The following is an 18,667-nucleotide window of genomic DNA, read 5'->3' as shown; positions in this document are numbered from 1 at the left end:
CTTCATGTGGATATATGTTTTTTTCATTTCTTCTGGGTGCATACCTAGGAGTAGAATTGCTGAGTCATATGGTAATTCTGTGTTTAACATTTTGAGAAACTGCCAAACTTTTTATATTCCCACCAGCAGTATGTGAGAGTTCCAAATTCTCTACATCTTTTAAACATTTTTTATTTTGTCTTCTTATTCCGCACCCCCCCCCCCCCCCCGCCCCACCGCCCCGCATATTGTTGATTATAGCCATTCTGTGCCTGTGAAGTGGTATCTCATTATTGTGGTTTTGACTTGGATTTCTCTAATGACTAATGATATTAAGTATGTTTTCCTGTGGTTGCTGTTTATTCATATATCTCCTTTGGAGAAAAGTCTCTTCAGATCCTATGCCCATCAAAAAAATTGTGGGTTTTTTTTTTAATTTTTTTTTATTACTGAGTTGTAAAAATTCTTTATTCTGGATATCCGCTTTATGTGTCTTGGAATCTTAGCTGTTATCACCACCATCATCATTGTCATTACCTACCTAGATAGAAGTTTTACGTAGTGTTTGACCAGAACTGACTATGAGTTTTCTTGAATTTTCAATCTGTTTTGCTTTCTGTCCTCTGCTTTCTGAATGGCAGGTTATTAGAACCCATTTGCCTTGGATAGTAATTCTCCTGTATCATTCATCCATATGCCCTCACTTTGGGTCATTTTAATTGTCCCTGTAAAAGAGATCCCAGAATGCTTCTCAGCCCCTTACACCATGTGAGGACACAGCAAGACTGCAGCAGTTAGAATCTCAGAAGAAGGCCTTCACCAGAGCCTGACTATGCTGGCATCCTGATCTTGGACTTCCAGCCTCCGGAATCGTGAGAAATTCCTGTTGTTTAGAAGTCACCAGTCTGTGGTATTTTGTTACAGTAGCCCACAGGGACTAAGACAGTAGCCTTACTACTATGTTACAGAATGCTTACCTGCCAGTCTTTTCAGGTTTGTGGAAATGACACCATGGCACTGCACTTCTTTGTTCTCTAACGTGAGCCATTTTCTGACATGAACATCGATCTCTGTCTGACTTTTGAGGCGATGGGACAATGGTTTTAAACTCCTTTTATGGGAAGGGTCACTTCCTGCTTACACATCCTGTGTAGTGTCATTAAACATCCCCTATGAAACAGTAGCTTGGCGACATTGATATTTAATACTTTCATGATCAGTATTTTCTGGGATGTAGTGTTGTCTTTGAACTGTACTATAGTCTGCAGGTTAAATTGCTGTTAAATCTAACACATAGCTCTTAAAATTCTAGTTTTGATAAAGTCCCATGGCATCATACTTTAAACATCTTAAAAATGTATTTTATTTATTTATTTATTTATTTATTTATTTATTTATTTTTTACATTTTTATTTTATTTTTTTGAGAGACATAGAGAGACAGAGCACAAGTTGGGGAGGGGCAGAAAGAGAAGGAGACACAGAACCTGAAACAGGTTCCAGGCTCTGAGCTGTCAGCCCAGAGCCCGACACATGGCTTGAACTCACAAACCGTGAGATCATGACCTGAGCCAAAGTCGGACGCTCAACCGACTGAGCCACCCAGGCGCCCCTTAAAAATGTATTTTAAATGAGGGCTTTATATCATAACTGCCTGAAACTTGATAGATGTCTGTGGTGATATCATGGAGATCATCAGCATAATATTTATGTCAAACTAGTAAACTTACTTCCTTCTTTCTCTGTGTGTCTTGCAGTAACTTGTCCATGTTTATGAGCTGCCAAATGCTTTTTGAATATTTTGTTATCTCAGTATTTGCATTCATACCTTTGGCAGAAGGCCATCCAAATTTAGAGATAGGGTACACATGTTTCTTACTCCTTTTGTATAACACTGTCTGAGTAGTCATAGGAAGCTGAAGAGATGACATACAGGAAGGAGCTTTTGGAATTTAGTTGCCTAAGGATATACTGGGTTTGACTTCATTAGTGCACAAATGATAGGGTTGTGTAGAGTTATTATAGCATTAATCAATTTGATGGATTGGAAATATGACAGTACTGAAGCAGCATGTAATATTAGTGCCTATTATTCTACAAATTATGTCTTCACCTACATTCATATGCCAGAAGAGTCATGTTGTGCATTAAGAATGCAGAACTTAAAAAACAACAGAGGGCACTTCTTTCCATGGCCCCTCTCCTGCCCTCTTAGATGAGATCATCGAGATGTTTATTAGGTCATAGCATTTCCATACCGTGGAATAGTCTGTATTGAATGGCATAGATAGAACATCGCCCCTGGAGTGACCCAGGTTGATACTTGGGAGAATAATTTACCTGCAGGTAAAATATAGCATCTGTAAGAGACATAGGGATAGCTATATGTGAAGTTATGGACCAGTAGTCATTTCTCTAAAAGTTATAATGGACTAGTAGTAAAGAATATTGATTTTTTTGTTGTTATGTTGTGTTGGTTGATAAAGCTTAAAAATAGTAGATGCTTTAAACGTAATTAAATGAGAAGCAAATATGTATTTTGGGGGGGCTATGTGTATTGTTTTACCCTGTGTACATTTCTAACACTACATATGCTTTCGTTTATTTTATCTTAGGGCTTTCAAAAGTCCCAAGAGTATGTATCCTCTTTTTTTTCTTTTAAACTTTGTTCTCTTCCAACATAAATACTTAAAGAATGGAGAAAATTTCTTTGAAAAATTAAAAAACACTCATTTTGATAAAAAAGCTTACCATTTCACTGAAGACTGAAACTTGAAGAGGCATCTCCTTTGCTTCTGGTAAAAGAGGCACTAAATATAAAATAATCATGGCAGTTTTGCCTCTGCAGAATTTGAGAGTAGGTAAAAGGCTAAGTAGGTAAAAGACTTTTAATAATGTTAATCGGATAGAAACTTAGTTATGAGGTGCTCTCATATTTGCTTTATTTCTAGATTTTTTTTCTTTATAGAATAGGAATATGTTTTTTCTTTATAAAAATGATAAAAAAACTTTCATGGGTCTTTTGCTAGGGAATAAGAAGTCATTCTGATTTTAGATAATTAATGTCGGCCACTAAGTACCTTAGAGTAAGTTATTGCTGTTATGAAAATGATATAGTAGTTTCTTATTGTGAAAGAATTTCTGAAAGGTGGGTAGTTTTACTTTGAAACTGTTGTAATAAAGATATTAGCTTTAATGACACTCAGACAAAAAAATTAAATTCAGCTTAATTTGTATCTCATATTTTGGCCACATTCAGTTTGGAGCAATTGAGAAGCCAAGTCTTTAATAAATCTTAGGACCATGGGAATTTTTTTGTATTCTAGGAACTTACTGCTTAGAAAGATAAGGTATTGACATAATGATAGAATAGAGTTGAAAGTAATATATGATATAAAACAAGTACAAACTGTTATGGACAATATAGATAAAAGAAATTAGATTTGTTCAGTGCAAAAGCCTTTTTGAGGTAGGTGGCATTTAAACTTGGTGTTGAAAAAGGTGTAGGATTTGGGTATTTGTGGTGAAAGGAGTATTCTGTCCAGAGGGGAATAAGTTGAACAAAGTCACAAAGGTGAGAAAGCATGAAGTATATAGCATTAAGTATTCTGGTGGGGTATGAGGGTCTTGTTACCACCCCCACCCCCCACTTCCCCAGTTAATTTGTGTGTGTTCTTTCCAACCTTTTCTCATAGTCAAAAAAAGATGATTTCACTAGAATAGAGGACTCTTCTTTGTTCAAGTTTATGTGAGCAACTCGGTTCCCTGCTAAAATGTCAAATAAGTAGTTATTTAGGGGCGCCTGGGTGGCGCAGTCGGTTAAGCATCCGACTTCAGCCAGGTCACGATCTCGCGGTCCGTGAGTTTGAGCCCCGCGTCAGGCTCTGGGCTGATGGCTCGGAGCCTGGAGCCTGTTTCCGATTCTGTGTCTCCCTCTCTCTGCACCTCCCCTGTTCATGCTCTGTCTCTCTCTGTCCCAAAAATAAATAAAAAACGTTGAAAAAAAAAAAATTAAAAAAAAAAACAAAAAAAAAAAAAACAAAAATAAGTAGTTATTTAATTAGAGCAGTGTTTTCCAAAGTGGAGTGGGGTGTATACACCCTGTGTTATGTAAGACAATCCTTTCAAGTATAGGAAGAAAGTATTGGAGCTTGGACTTCAATTTATTTTTTAATTCTGTTTTCTTTTTTAATGTATGCTTTTTAATGTGCGTGATTTGTTAGCTTAGGAATACCAACCATATGATTCCTAAATCTGTTTGGACTTGAAATATTTGGACCTCAAATATTTTATCGATTGGGGTTAGATTTTAAAAAGTGGTAATGCCTGGGTTAGAGTTGTAGGATGTGGAAAGGGGAATACTGAGATGACTGGTCAGATAACTGAAGGCCTTTTGTTTGTCTTAGGAATGCTACAACAGGAATATCAAATGGGAACTATATATTTGATATGAAACAAAGAAACAAATTTCCAGGTTCAGGGTCAGTGCACAGGTAAGTTTATAGAAGTAGATTCTGCCAGTTATTTAGGCAGCTGCTTGATAGTTTTGTATTTGGGTTATTGATTGTAGTATTAAATTTACTTGGTAAAGTTTTTTCTTTTTGGCCATGTTTTGTAATTTCTTTATCTTGTCTGCTGCATTCTTTTTTTTTTTTTTTTAATTTTTTTTTTTTCAACGTTTTTTATTTATTTTTGGGACAGAGAGAGACAGAGCATGAACGGGGGAGGGGCAGAGAGAGAGGGAGACACAGAATCGGAAACAGGCTCCAGGCTCCGAGCCATCAGCCCAGAGCCTGACGCGGGGCTCGAACTCACGGACCGCGAGATCGTGACCTGGCTGAAGCCGGACGCTTAACCGACTGCGCCACCCAGGCGCCCCTTGTCTGCTGCATTCTTAACCCAAACAGTACAGAATAATAACAGCGCTGATAGTGGTAATAATAAAAACATTTATTCAGCCAACATTTACTGATTGCCTATTAGGTGCTCAGTTCCAGGGATGAAGTAATGAGCAAAGACCAGAAATGAACACTGGAGTCATGGTGTTTATGTTCTAGTAAGGGAGATAATCAACCAGGTAGTCCTCATATCAGTATAAAAATGTTATCTTTGATAAGTGGTACAAAGGACTGTGCGTGCTATTCAAGCTTGTAAAGAGAGTATTTGCACTATTTGGGGAGGTCAGTGAAGACATCCCTGAGGATAGGACTGGCAACATAATGTGTAGGGTCCAGTGCAAAATGGTAACATGGGGCTCCTTGTTCAAAACAATACCAAGACTGTAATAGCAGCGTGTAATAGACTTAAAATCAAGCGTGGAGTCGTTCTAAGTGCAAGCCATGTGCAGTTGCTCAGGTAGCACGTCCAGGAAGCTGGCCTGAGATCTCAGCATGTGTGAGCTGAGCCATACTAGGAGTGAAAGATAGTGCCAGGGCAGAGGAAACAGCACAAATGAATCTTTGGGTCAGGAAGGAACATGGTGCAGTCAGAAGCTGTCTGAAGGCCAGTGTAGCTGGAGTGTAGAGTTGTTAGAGTGGAGTTATGATGAGGCCAGAAGGCAGAAGGCCAGAGAGGTAGAGACGGTGATATATAAGGCCAAGTTGAGGATTCTGATCTTTATTCCAAGAGCCACATCAACCATTGATGTGTGTTAAGTATAAAGTTTACTTTTAAGGCACAAATAATACCAGTATCTTGCACCTTGATAGCATTGGACAGCATTCTCTCTCAGTCCCCATTTCCTACCATACTCTTTTTCAGAAGCTTTGAGTTTTACCTTCTGTATTTATTCCAAGGCTAGCCTTTCCCAAAAGTAAGTTTAAAAAGGCAATGAATTCACACCAGGGAGTACTTTTGGTGGTAGAAATTGAACATAGCTTAGGTGAGTCGTGACATTTTACTCACTATTGAATTAGTCTATGGTCTAAAACATTTTAGGTCGATGGAAGTAAAACCAGTAAGAGATGAAAATGTTTTATTATTAAGATGTTTTTTTTTAAATGCTACAGATTTTTAAGGTCTATTGTCAGCACCATAATTTTAAATTCTTAATTTCCCTCTCATTTACATGTGGTTAGGAGCAAGGGGTGGATATTGACTTGTCTAGCCTTGGGAAAGATGTATAGGGAAAGCCGTTGCATTTTTGGGCTTTGTCTTTCAATAATAGGCATTCTCAGTAAAGAAAACCTCAATTAATATTGCCCAAACCAAGGAACAGCCATTCATATGAACAGCCATTCATAACATTCGTATTTGTTATGTGTCATAATAATGTTCGTGATTCATGGATTTACTTATGAAGGCAGTTAATAGAGCTCATTTCCTAGAAGGATACCTGCATGGTTGGTTTATAGATCCATTGCCATGCCACACTTAGAATTTTCACTTTTGGCACTCTATTGAATAACACTCTAGGTATTTCTTCTCCCATGTCATGTTTAAAATGTAATTATTTGAGCTGGTTCCAGTGGGAGATGCACTTAAATCAGTGATGTTTGTATACTTTGAGTTGCTCAAGGGTGAGATAGGCAGTTGATCATTTCTTGCATACTCTACCATTTCTTGCCTCCTCGTCCACGGATATAGTAGAATGCCAGGCTGCTAAACACACACACACACACACACACACACACACACACACGCAATCTACTTGCCTTCTCTTTTTAAATGAAAGCTTCTATTTGTGAAGATAACATCAGATGTTTTGGCAGAGTTACTTTTTAGAGTTTATTTTCAACAGTAGTTTCTGAATTGGAATGTATTTTGTATCATGGATCAAGGAAAAACATCCAGTTTTCACCCCTTCACCCCAGTTTGCATCTTTAGTTCCTTATTTATAACAGAGATTTTAGTATTTGTAGGCAACTTCTTTATTTTTAATTGTAGTCAGGTGTTATGTCTCAAGATTACTTTCACAAATGTCTGTTGTATTAGAACTGGAGAATTCATGGTGGTGATAATAAATTAATTGTTACCTGGAACTACTGAACACGTAAATTGGTGTTCATATGAGAACTCTGCAGTTTTGCAGTGTACTTAAGTAGCTTCTGAGTAGTCACAGAATATTTAAATTATTTTGAGTATATGCTTAGTGCTAAGTGTATGTTATTCCAATGTTTTGAAAAGTAATCTTTGTTTAGTACATGTAAAACCCAGTTAACCATAAATTAAAATAAACCAGACTATTTAATTAGAACACTCCATTACTTTAGCCTAGTTGATAATGTTAAGTTCAGTAAAGCTTTGGTTAGCCTGAATGTTTAGGGAATAGAATGGTAGGTTTAATCAAATGTCTTCTTTCTTTCTTTCTTTCTTTCTTTCTTTCTTTCTTTCTTTCTTTCTTTCTTTCTTTCCACAATTACTGTATGCAAAACATGGTCAGAGTAACATATAAATGGGACATATCTGTGCCCTCAAGAAACTTAGTTTTGGCGTCTTTGAAATTTTTGTAGATTTTATTTTCTGCTTTATTGCTTTAATAAGATTAAGATGCATATAATTGAATCTTTTTTTAAATAATTGAATCTTCAATGATGTAGGATCTTATAACAAATGAACCTCATTGTATTGTTTCTCATATAGATGTAAACGGTGTAGGTGTGCTGACCATACAATTTATCTTAAAAGGTTATTTTTTAGTAATTTGCTGATGTCAGCTTGTTTTTGTTTTCCTGACTTTTATTTTAAAAACACTGTTACACAGGTTAATTGGGCTCTTATTGAAATTTTACTTTGTTAAAAGTTTTACAGTAACATACAATAAATATGTAATTTTTACTGCTTTTTGGTATGTGAGTTGAAATTCAGTAGCTTTTACATATATATATAATATTATGAGCAACAGCATACAAAACTATGTATGGTCCATTGTTTGCTTGATGATTTCATGGTATTATTCCTAAATATGAGTTTGATTTTGTATAGCCCAAACCAAACCAAAAGTAGCATTTATAATTTATAATGATACTGTGTTTTTCTTTTCATTCTGAAGTATGAGTAAAAACAAATTAAAGCGTTCCTCCCTCCACCCCCACTCCCTGGACTGTTTAGTGCATCTTAAGGAGAGGTTAAGAATTATAGTCAAGCCTGGACTCAGGCCTAACATTAGTTTTACTAGTAGCTTCATTTCACAGTGTAGGTACTGCTTCATCATGTTACACCACTTTATTTTTATGGAGTGGTGGTGGTGGGTTCAAGGCAATGGAATGTTCTAGAATACAGTAAGATTCTTCTGTAGGTTTAAATACCACCAGCTTATAAGGAAAGATGCATAGCCTGAAAGAGATATATTTGATTCTTTCATACAGTGATGTCTGTTTAAAACTTTACTTTCTTAAAAGTTTACAGTAAAATATTATAAATATTGTTTCACTTTTTTTTGATAGTGAATCAAATTCAGTGTCTTATAAGTAACATTTTGGGATGTCTGCTTTTTGGAGGCTAAAGTAATGGCATATAGGCTGTTTTAGTTTTTAAATTTTAACTTTTGATGGCTAAAATGAACAAATCAGGAGACTATAGATGCTGGCGAGGATGTGGAGAAACAGGAACCCTCTTGCACTATTGGTGGGAATGCAAACTGGTGCAGCCGCTCTGGAAAACAGTGTGGAGGTTCCTCAAAAAATTAAAAATAAATCTACCCTATGACCCAGCAATAGCACTGCTAGGAATTTACCCAAGGGCTACAGGAGTGCTGATGCATAGGGGCACTTGTACCCCAATGTTTATATCAGCACTTTCAACAATAGCCCAATTATGGAAAGAGCCTAAATGTCCAACAACTGATGAATGGATAACGAAGTTGTGGTTTATATATACAATGGAATACTACTTGGCAATGAGAAAGAATGAAATATGGCCATTTTAGCAACATGGATGGAACTGGAGAGTGTTATGCTAAGTGAAATAAGTCATACAGAGAAAGACAGATACCATACGTTTTCATTCTTATGTGGATCCTGAGAAACTTAACAGGAGGCCATGGGGGAGGGGAAGGGGGAAAAAAAAGAGGGAGGGAGGCAAACCATAAGAGACTCTTGAGAACTGAGACTAAATTGAGGGTTGATGGGGGGTGGGAGGGAGGGGAAAGCAGGTGACGAGCATTGAGGAGGGCACCTGTTGGGATGAACACTGGGTGTTGTATGGAAACCAATTTGACAATACATTTCATATTAAAATACATAAATAAATTTTCACTTTTGATTGGGCAAGATGTCTTCCACTTCTTCTCCATTAAAACAACAACAACAAAAGCAACAACAAATACAACCTGCCACCAAATAAGAAACCAAACATGCATGTAAAAGAAATTATCTAACCTACTTACACAGGATACCATACCATCTAAGGTGGTGTGATTATTGCCATATATAGAAGGTAACCTTGGCAATCGACTTTCAGTTAAATGCTCTAGGCAAATGTTTGTGCTTATTAATTTGGTTATTGATATGTGTTTGCCTTATGTACCTGATTATCACTGCCTCGTTTCCACAGCTGCAGAGCCTTGGCCCGAAAATGCTACCTTATATCAGCAACTGAAAGGTAGGCACTTGTTCACGATTAAAAATGGTTATGTATAAAAATGTACTTATTACCAAAAAAACCCGTTGATAATGTCATTTACCTCTGAGAGAACATAAAACATAAAGAAGGGATTCTCTCATATAATTTGTATTGGAGAGTTTGCCTAAACTTGTATCTGCCAGTGTAAACCAACTATTCATGGCCTATAAGGTTCTTAGTTTATTATTGACTCATTATACTGGCTGCTGTAGGCAGTGTAAAATGATGTGGTTGCAGGAGCAGTTGGCAGATTTACTGCACCAATAGCTGACACAGCAGATTTTTGAAGTCCTGTGGTAAAGTGGGCTCTCAGTAAAAAGGAACTGTTAAAATGTATAGGCTAGGATGGTTCAGGCTCCCTTTAGCAGCTCTTCATATATCATCAGATCACATTATGGACCCCATTTGGGGCTCGGCAGCCTGCTGCAGTTGTCAGAAGACTGCAAAGTAATGAAGACTAATAGGCAGCAGCCCTAGTCTTCTAAGCATGGAATTTTTATTGCTGCAAACTTGTCATCTTTCTTTTGTGTGACAGACCTAGACACTCTGTGCAATATTAACTGCAAGCTGGTTTTATATGGTTTTGAATGCTTTTACTTTTAACTAGAGGGGTTTGAGAACATACTGTTTTACTTAATGAAAAGAAGAATAATATTTCTTGAAAACTTGAAAAATGAATTTGTTTTTAAGTGAGTGATTTTAATTAAATATTGTTGATGAAATACGATAAATGGTCAAATAGTTTTGGAGGAAATAGTCTTGTTTTATCATTGTGTACATATTGTGATAATTTAATCAAAATTATGATTGCACAATAGCATTGATAGAGAACTTTGTAATTACTTTGATGAAAGGCTGTACCTTTTATTTTTCAAAATAGGAATAGTGTTTTAAAATCAAAACATTTATAAGTGTATTATACTTGTTTAGCAATCTCACTTTTGACTCGGACCTTTCGTTGTATTTCCACAGGGGAGCAAATTTTGCTTTCTGACAATGCAGCTTCTCTTGCTGTGCAGGTAAATATGTAAATAATGTAATATTTTTTCAATTTGAGTTGCAAGTGTTTTTTCCTCACCAGGAAGTCTCTGATGTCGTATGTGTACAGTTTTTCTGTGTGATTTACCATTATCAATATAACATCTCATCTGTGAACTGCAATTTTATTATGCAATATTTTCAGTTAATTGTTATCAGTATATAAAAGAAAAGTCTTCATTCTTTTTATAAAAATCACTTCTATGCTAGATGTATTCTCTTCGTAGTTTAGCTTTTGACTAGATATGATGGTGTTAATTATTTGTGGTGACAAGTTCATTTATGGATACAATTTAATAACTTATTTGTAAAGATTTATTTACCACATATTTTTAAGCATCGTTCTTTCATTGTGCTCATTCTAGCCTAAATCCTTTTGGCAATCTTAAAGTAGACATACTCTTCTCTGGCTATTCCTTTTGTATTTATGATTGTACTGGTATCTGTTACCCCCAGACCACTTACTGACTGCAGTGGCTCTTTACATTGTAGATCACAGTTGTGGAATCCAAAAAAAGGCTAGTGGTCCTGTAAACTTTACACTGTACTATAGGAAGAAGGGGATATGTGGGGATTATTTGCTTTAAAAACTAATATAACAATGTATATTAATTAACTGGAATTAAAATAAAAACTTAAGAAAAAAAAATTCTTACAGATATTGCTAAAGGGCCCGGTATAACCCTCAGTGATTCTGTTTCCGTCTCCCTTCTCTTTCATTGTACTGAATTTGCTTATCGTATGATTAGACTATCGATAACTTACGCATACATAAAAAGGGAACAAACCTAACTAGTATTATAGATCATTTTTTTACTTCACGTAAATTTAAACAAACTCTATATGTTGTTTGATTCTTTTTTTGGTACTTGACATTGTTTTTTATATTTGTTCATATTGATAGATGTACCTCTAATTTATTCATTTTTATTGATGTATGTTATCCCACTGTATGAATATCCCACAATTCACTAAAAAAAAGAAAAGAGAGAAATGTTTATGTAGATTTATAGAATTAAAATTATTCAGACGTTTTACAGTTAGCTATTATTTATTTAGTTAGCTTACATAGTTTGAATCACAAAGAGGATTTTATTGTGGAACACCTACAAGATAAAAGAGAAACCTTGAGACGTGTGACATTTTTGGAGATGGGACTGTGAGCTTCTGGAGGACAGAAAGAAGGGGAAGAGAAGGGCCTGTGAGCTTTTGCTGTGTTCTAGGCATGATATTAGGCACTTGGTCATCTCACATTTTCTTATTCAACTTGGTATTCTCTGGGTTTACTGACTGACTGGTCGCATGCCATTCAGTACATTTTTGTGTTCTTTAAGATGGGGAAAGAAGGAAAAATGGAAAGAAATATATTTGGACAATAATTTATTCATATGAGGATCTATGAGTATCTTTAAGTTTCTTTCTTTTAGATTTACTTTAAATCTTTTTACCAAAAAAGTAAATTACATTTACTTTATTTATTTACCTTTATTTTATCTTTAGATACTAGTTTTATAACTAGTGTATTTTTTTATTATGTTCACTTTAGAGAAGCAGAAATTCTCGGTGATTGTATGCAATAAATATGGACTTTATGCTGCTGTTAATCTTGTTTTTTCTTTTTTTGGTGAGGGAGAACTTAAGTTTAGCTTTCAGATACTTAATAAGTAACATAGTGCCTAGCATACAGGATATACTCAGTAAGTGTTTGTTGAATGAAAGGTTTGTAAGTGTGGTGCCTGATAACTGATAGCACAAGCAAATTATTAGCTGTGTATAAAATAGTATTTTCAATGTTTCTCTTTGAAAAAATAGCTTCAAGACACAGTGAATCTTTTAGTTGAAGCACTAATTCTTTACCCTTTTTTTTCTTTGCCATTTTTGGGATAACTCTTTCAGGACCTGATGAAAACTGTAAAACATGTCTCAGAAAACATGCCAGAGCGCATACACAAATGGAAACATACCTAGACTATTCTGCACGTGGTTGCAGGGGTTTACTGATCTTGCTGAGGCTATCTGGAGATCCCCTGTGAAGAGCCCCTAAAATTATTGAAGTAATTTTTACCAAATAAGAAGGTATTTTGAGTAGGAATAGACCAGGGGTTCTCAACTGAAAGAAATTTCTACTCCACAAAACACATTTGTCAGTGTTTAGACATTTCTGGTTGTCCTAACTGTTGGGGATGATGCGATTGGCATCTGTTAGGTAAATGCCAGGGATGCTGTTAAACATCTTACAATGCTCAGGACAGTCCCTTCACGACAAAGAAATACCCAGCCCCAAATGAAAATAGTGTCAGTGTTGAGAAACCCTGGAATTAACTAGTTTTCAGTGCAAACCAAGATACCAGTATATTACCATTAAAAAAAAAAATGTTTTAAATAATCTGGGGAAGGGAAGAAAAAAAGAAATCTTAGTGTGTACTTTATTTAGTAACTCTGTTTTTATGGTTCCTATTAATTTACTTTAACCGTGGCTTTTTAAATCATAGTTGCAATTAAATATAAAGCCAGAAAAAAAGAACCTTTTAAAAATGCAGAATTTTGCTTAAGCATTTCAATTTTTTTGTTATCCTACATATGTCACTTAGATGATAAATTAACCAGCATATATTAAAAATTCTTGGTTTTCTCCAATATTCTTTGACTTGACAGCTGATAGTAGCCATGACTATAAATGTGACTTTTCCAGATATCTGATGTAAACTTTATGGAGTAATTTTCTTCTATATATGGACCAGTATCCGTTTAGAGGAATCAGTTAAATGTGTAAAATTGATGAAAACAATGTGACAGGTATCCATAAACTGGATATTTCTAGAAGATACCAGATATAAAGCATCAGATATTTTAATAGTCTGCCAGTTAAGCCATCAGGAAATTTAAATTTTACCTACCACATAGACTTGGCATTTATTATATTCTTGGAACTAAGTGGTCAGATCTTTTTTGATTAAAGGAACCCTTATGATTTCAGTTTAAAAGAAAATAAATTTTTTTCCCATGGCTGGTATTTCCTCTTAGATTTGCTTTTTTCCCCCCTCATTCACAAATTTTGGTGTTACCTGAAGTGTTTGCCTAGTCATATAACAATCTTGTATGTTGAGTATAGTGACATATTGGTGTAGCGTGTTCCTCTGGTTCTCATGAGCAGTGTGTGTGTGTGTGTGTGTGTGTGTGTGTGTGTGTGTGTAGCAGTATATATGTATGTATATCTATATATACATCAATCTGTGTGTGTTTGGGAAAAGAACTTTGATAATAATTCTGTTACTATTGTCTCATTTCCTAAACCTAAACCACTGTCTGACAGATGTATAATGTATGTAAAGTAGGCCACATACGTGGTTTAAAATTTCGTAATAGTCCCATTAAAAAAGATAAAAAGAAACAGATGAAAGTAACTTTAATAATGTTTTATTTAACCCAGTGTATCAAAATATTATCATTTTCACATGTAATCAGTACAAAATTTGTTAATGGGAGGTTTTTCTTGTTTTTTGAATTTTTTTAAATGTTTGTTTATTTTTGAGAGAGAGAGAGAGAGAGAGAGAGAGACAGAATGTGAGTGGGGAAGGGGCAGAGAGAGGGAGTCTGAATCTGAAGCAGGCTCCAGGCTCTGAGCTGTCAGGACAGAGCCCAATGCAGGGCTCGAAATCATGAACCAGGAGATCATGACCTGGGCCAAAGTCGGACGCTTAACTTACTGAGCCACCGAAGCTCCCCTGATGTTTTACTTTTGTTTATATTCAGTTCAAGATTTGATGTCTATTTTACACCTACAGCACATCCCAATTTATGCTAGCCACATTTCAAGTGCTCAGTAGACACATGTAGCCGATGGCTCTTGTATGGAACAGCACGTGTCTAGAAATACAGTAAGCAAATACATATGAACTCCCCTGCAAGTTTTCTATAAAAAAGTCTTATTTTCTTCAAGAAGTTTAGGTCTTTACTGATTTGGAATATGCTATGTACAAGTGAAATGAGCAGTTGGTCTCTTCCAAATACAGCATACCTTAAACATTACTTTTTGTTTCAAGTTTCCTCATCTGTAAAAGGGAGTTACAATAGAAGCTCTTCTGTTGGAGGTCATGAGGACTGAATGTGTTAATATATAGAAAAAACACTTAGAAAAGTACTTGGCGTAATGTAAATACGCAGCTAATGTTGGTTATTATTTCTTTCTCTCCTGTTCATTGACAGGAGTGTATATAATCCATGTCAGCAGGAGGAATGCAAGTTTGCAGGCTTTATGATGTCCAACCACACCCGAGTAATTAAAATCAATGTTAGGCTTAAGAATTTTTTTTGACACATAGGAATTTGTGTCCAAATTATTAATACTGAATATTTTAATTCAAACAATGTATTTTTAAAACAATACTGAATAAGATTTGTTTTAAAAGTATTGAATACTTTTATTGATGAAGGCATTCTACTGAGAGCTTTTATGGGAAGTATCTCATTCAGTCCTTCCCATAACCCTAGTGGAAGGTACTCTTATGAACCTCATTTTTAAAGATGTGGAAACTGAAACGAAGGAAAGCTTTTTTGCCCAAGGTCACAGAGCCCACAAATTGTGGAGGTAACCAACAGCAACAGCATTGGCTGAGTACCTGCCACGTGCTCATCACTATGCTGAGAGCACTTAATTCTTACTAACTCATTCAGTCCTTACAACAACTAAATGAGGTAGTGCTATTGTAATCCGCATCCTGCAGGCAATGTTAATGAGAACAACCATAATAACCGAAGCTAAAGTTTCCACAGTACTTACTCCATGTGCCTTGTCTTGTTAAATGTACCTCAGGTATCAGAGATAATTTTCACAGCAACTCTAGGAGGTAGGTAGTATTATTATTGCCATTGTACAAATTAAGAAGGTAAAGCCCGTGGCTCAAACTTACATAGGTGGTACTTAGCAGGGCGGGAGTGCCAACCCAGGGAGTATGGAGTCAAGAATCCATGCTCCTAACACTTTGAGCATAACAGTCCAGTCCAGTGATGCAGGTCTTTGAATTTTTATCCAAAAATAAGTGGACATTTAATTCAAGAATCACTTCTGACATTTCTTAGCAAGCTGTATCTTGCAATTTATAGATTACATTAAGATGTGAAAAATAAATGTCTGTCAGCTTTTGGATCCCTGAAATGTGATAAACGCAGTCTTACCTATATTATGAGTTATTGTGAAGCTCACTCAAGTCAGATAATAAACGAGAAGTTCTTTTGAAGGCAGTGAAAGCAATAGAAATAGCAGTAGAAATACAAGATGATGTTGAATGTTGAATTAGAGCCTGTTTTGACTACAAAGATTTATAAATACGTATTTTGTGAATGCATATAATAAAATGTTACTTTCTAGTAAGTTTTAGAAGGGATTTTGTTTATTATATATTAATCCAATTTAAAAAGAAACCTGTTTTCCTTTTTTGTATGGCTTACTCTTATTGTAAAAGTTTGAATTTATGTTTGGAGTGTCTCAAACTGATGATCATTATTAGAACGCTGCATATAAGAGAATGCTGCTTTTTTACTTCACTTAATTTGTATACTCACTTCCTGTAAGAATGACATTTAAGCCCGGTTAAGGGAAATATCACTATTCTACTTAATTTTCTAGTTTTCCCCTACCTTTTTGTGGATAAATACTCTGTCCCTAAAAATGAAAGGTAAGACAACAGAAAAAAAAACACAAAAACCCCACCTGTTTTCTTTCTGTTGAATATGTTGTATCATTTTAAAAAGTCGACATTTTTATAGGCCCTCTTAATTCTGGGCCACGAACACTAACATGTCAGATCTGCTGATAAATTGTTAGCTGACCCTTGCCTTTTCCTTTTAGCAAATGATGCCTTTTAGGTGGGCATATTAATTAGCAGTTAAATGATAATATCCTCATGTAGTGATTGGGAAGAGCAGGAGAAAGGAGTAGCTCTCTCTCTTTTGGACCGCGAGTCCATTGATCTACTGGAGAAATAACAGTGATTATGAAAATAGAGCCACTGTAAACATGTCATGGCATTCAGATGGCTACCGTGGACAGTGTACCTTGACAGCTGTAGAGGAAATGATTTTGAATTTTCAGTTTGGTTGGATAGATTTTTTTCCCTTAAACAAGTTGGCTATGGTTGTATGCAATTTTTAGGTGTCAGTTCAAACCTGACAAAGATGACACCAGTGGATATATTTTAATAGAGAATTAAGAGGACACTTTTATGAAAAACATTCTTTAAATAGATGCATCTTAAAGTTTTTGGACGTTTGTTTATCTCTCCCACTTGAATCATCAGCTGCAAAATGAGGCTTCTGTATTTTCTTTCAAGATTAGAAGGGGGGGGAAGGAAAGCTTAGAGATAGAGGGAATTTAGGGAACGTTTGTCACATAAGGGGACTTGTGAAATCCTTTTCAGTATTCTAAAATGAGAAAAATGGAGGCTACAGGATGCTTCCTTGATATCACTGAATTTAAATTCTTCAGATTGAATGTCATATCACCTTTATAGACCAGGAGTATTAAAGTATTTTGGTGATTTATGCTTTTAAGGATTTAAGTATATAAAATGCGATCTTCAGAAAAGATAATTTAAATTGAGGTGATTAAAATTGAACTGAAATTACAAACAGAATTTAGCAAATTAAAAACACTTTCAGTATTAATTTCTCAGCATATGAATGGTATGGCATACATAAAACATTTAAATTAGTCTTAAAAGGATTTGGGAGAATGAAGTATATTCAGAATACAGTTAGGTGGCTTTTAGAGTTGTCAGTTTTAGTAATTAGTGAAATAAAATGGTTTTGTAGGGTAATGGTTTGCTAACCTAAGTATCTCTTTAACCTAGCAAAAATGCGCTTTCCTGCAGTCAGGAGAGATTGCAAGTTAGAATGTCAACCATATACTTTTCTGGTTAAAAAGTAAATAGCAAGCGGATTTTAAAATTTGTTGCTATTAAGCAGAACAATGAAGACCTAGCAGTAAGATGAAAAAATGGCAGTCTATTTTTAAATAGAAAAAGGCTAGAATTCTTCATTATTAGATACACAGTATCAGCATAATCGATCTAGCAGCATTATATTTGAGCTGAAAATACACTTAAATTTGAGGCCATAGACTAGCCTGTGTGAACGAAACATCTTTCATATAGTTCTAAGATGAAATTACCCTTGAATGAATAGCATCTTCATTTATCTTCAAACCTCTTCTGTGCTCTTAGTGTATCTACTCTTTCAACATTCTACAACAAGAATTACATTATACCATTATACCAGAGTACTTCTGCAGTGTGAAATAGATTGGTTTGGAAAATGAACCTGGCTTTGCTATAAATTACATTCTCAGGTACAAAGAAATTTGTTATTTTGTTTAAAATAGTCACAAATATAATTAAGGTCTTAATTTATGTTAAACTACAAATATGGCTATTACTTTAACTGGATTAGGAACTTAATCTGTCACTTCAAGAATGATACCTAACACTTTTCATTTGTAACCTTAGATACATTATTTCAATTACAGGGTCTGCAGCTGTTTGATATAAAAAATGAATTATTTTGTAGGTAGATTTGTTCATGGTTTTTAATTTTAAAACATGCCTCTTCAGTAAGGGGGAAAATAATTCTTTGGTTGTTGTCACAGATTTTCTTTTGTGTCCTGGTAAAACAAGATATGAATTAAAAATCAGAACCATTTTCATTTTGTGCCCTGAAAATGGTATTGCATGCTTTGGAATAGTCCGTAGGGAATTCTTACGTGAAATATTTCAAATTTAATTATGAAATGAATAGAAGCTTTGTCCTAAGAAAGAAAACCGGAGGTCTGCTGTCTAAGGATAGCTTTACATGGTTAGACTGAAAATTGCTTTTCCCTATCTAGAATTTGGTAACTTTGTTAATGTGACCTATATACATTTAGAAGCTATGTTTATAATCCCTTAAATTCCACAATATTAATCAGTATAAAGCACCTGATCTTTTAAAAACTTAAGAACAATTCCTTAAAATTTTATATTATTTAAAACAATTTTTTTAACATTCATTTTTGAGAGACAGAGACAGAGTGCGAGCAGGGGAGGGGCAGAGAAAGT

At 35.1% G+C, this 18,667-nt stretch overlaps 1 protein-coding gene across 1 annotated transcript in view; it reads left to right on the top strand.

The window, feature by feature from the left end:
- Positions 1–18,667, top strand: part of MTX2 (metaxin 2) — a 65,947-nt gene that overhangs the window by 13,317 nt on the left and 33,963 nt on the right. The window contains exons 2-3 of the mRNA XM_058713162.1: positions 9,471–9,518; positions 10,512–10,558. Of these exons, the coding sequence (XP_058569145.1) occupies positions 9,471–9,518; positions 10,512–10,558 (95 nt within the window). The remainder of the gene's footprint in view (positions 1–9,470; positions 9,519–10,511; positions 10,559–18,667) is intronic.

Source organism: Neofelis nebulosa, chromosome 2 (assembly GCF_028018385.1).
Source record: "Neofelis nebulosa isolate mNeoNeb1 chromosome 2, mNeoNeb1.pri, whole genome shotgun sequence".
NCBI classification, from domain to species: Eukaryota; Metazoa; Chordata; class Mammalia; order Carnivora; family Felidae; genus Neofelis; species Neofelis nebulosa.
The sequence above is the reverse complement of the archived record's forward strand: the minus strand, read 5'-3'. Positions and strand labels throughout refer to the sequence as shown.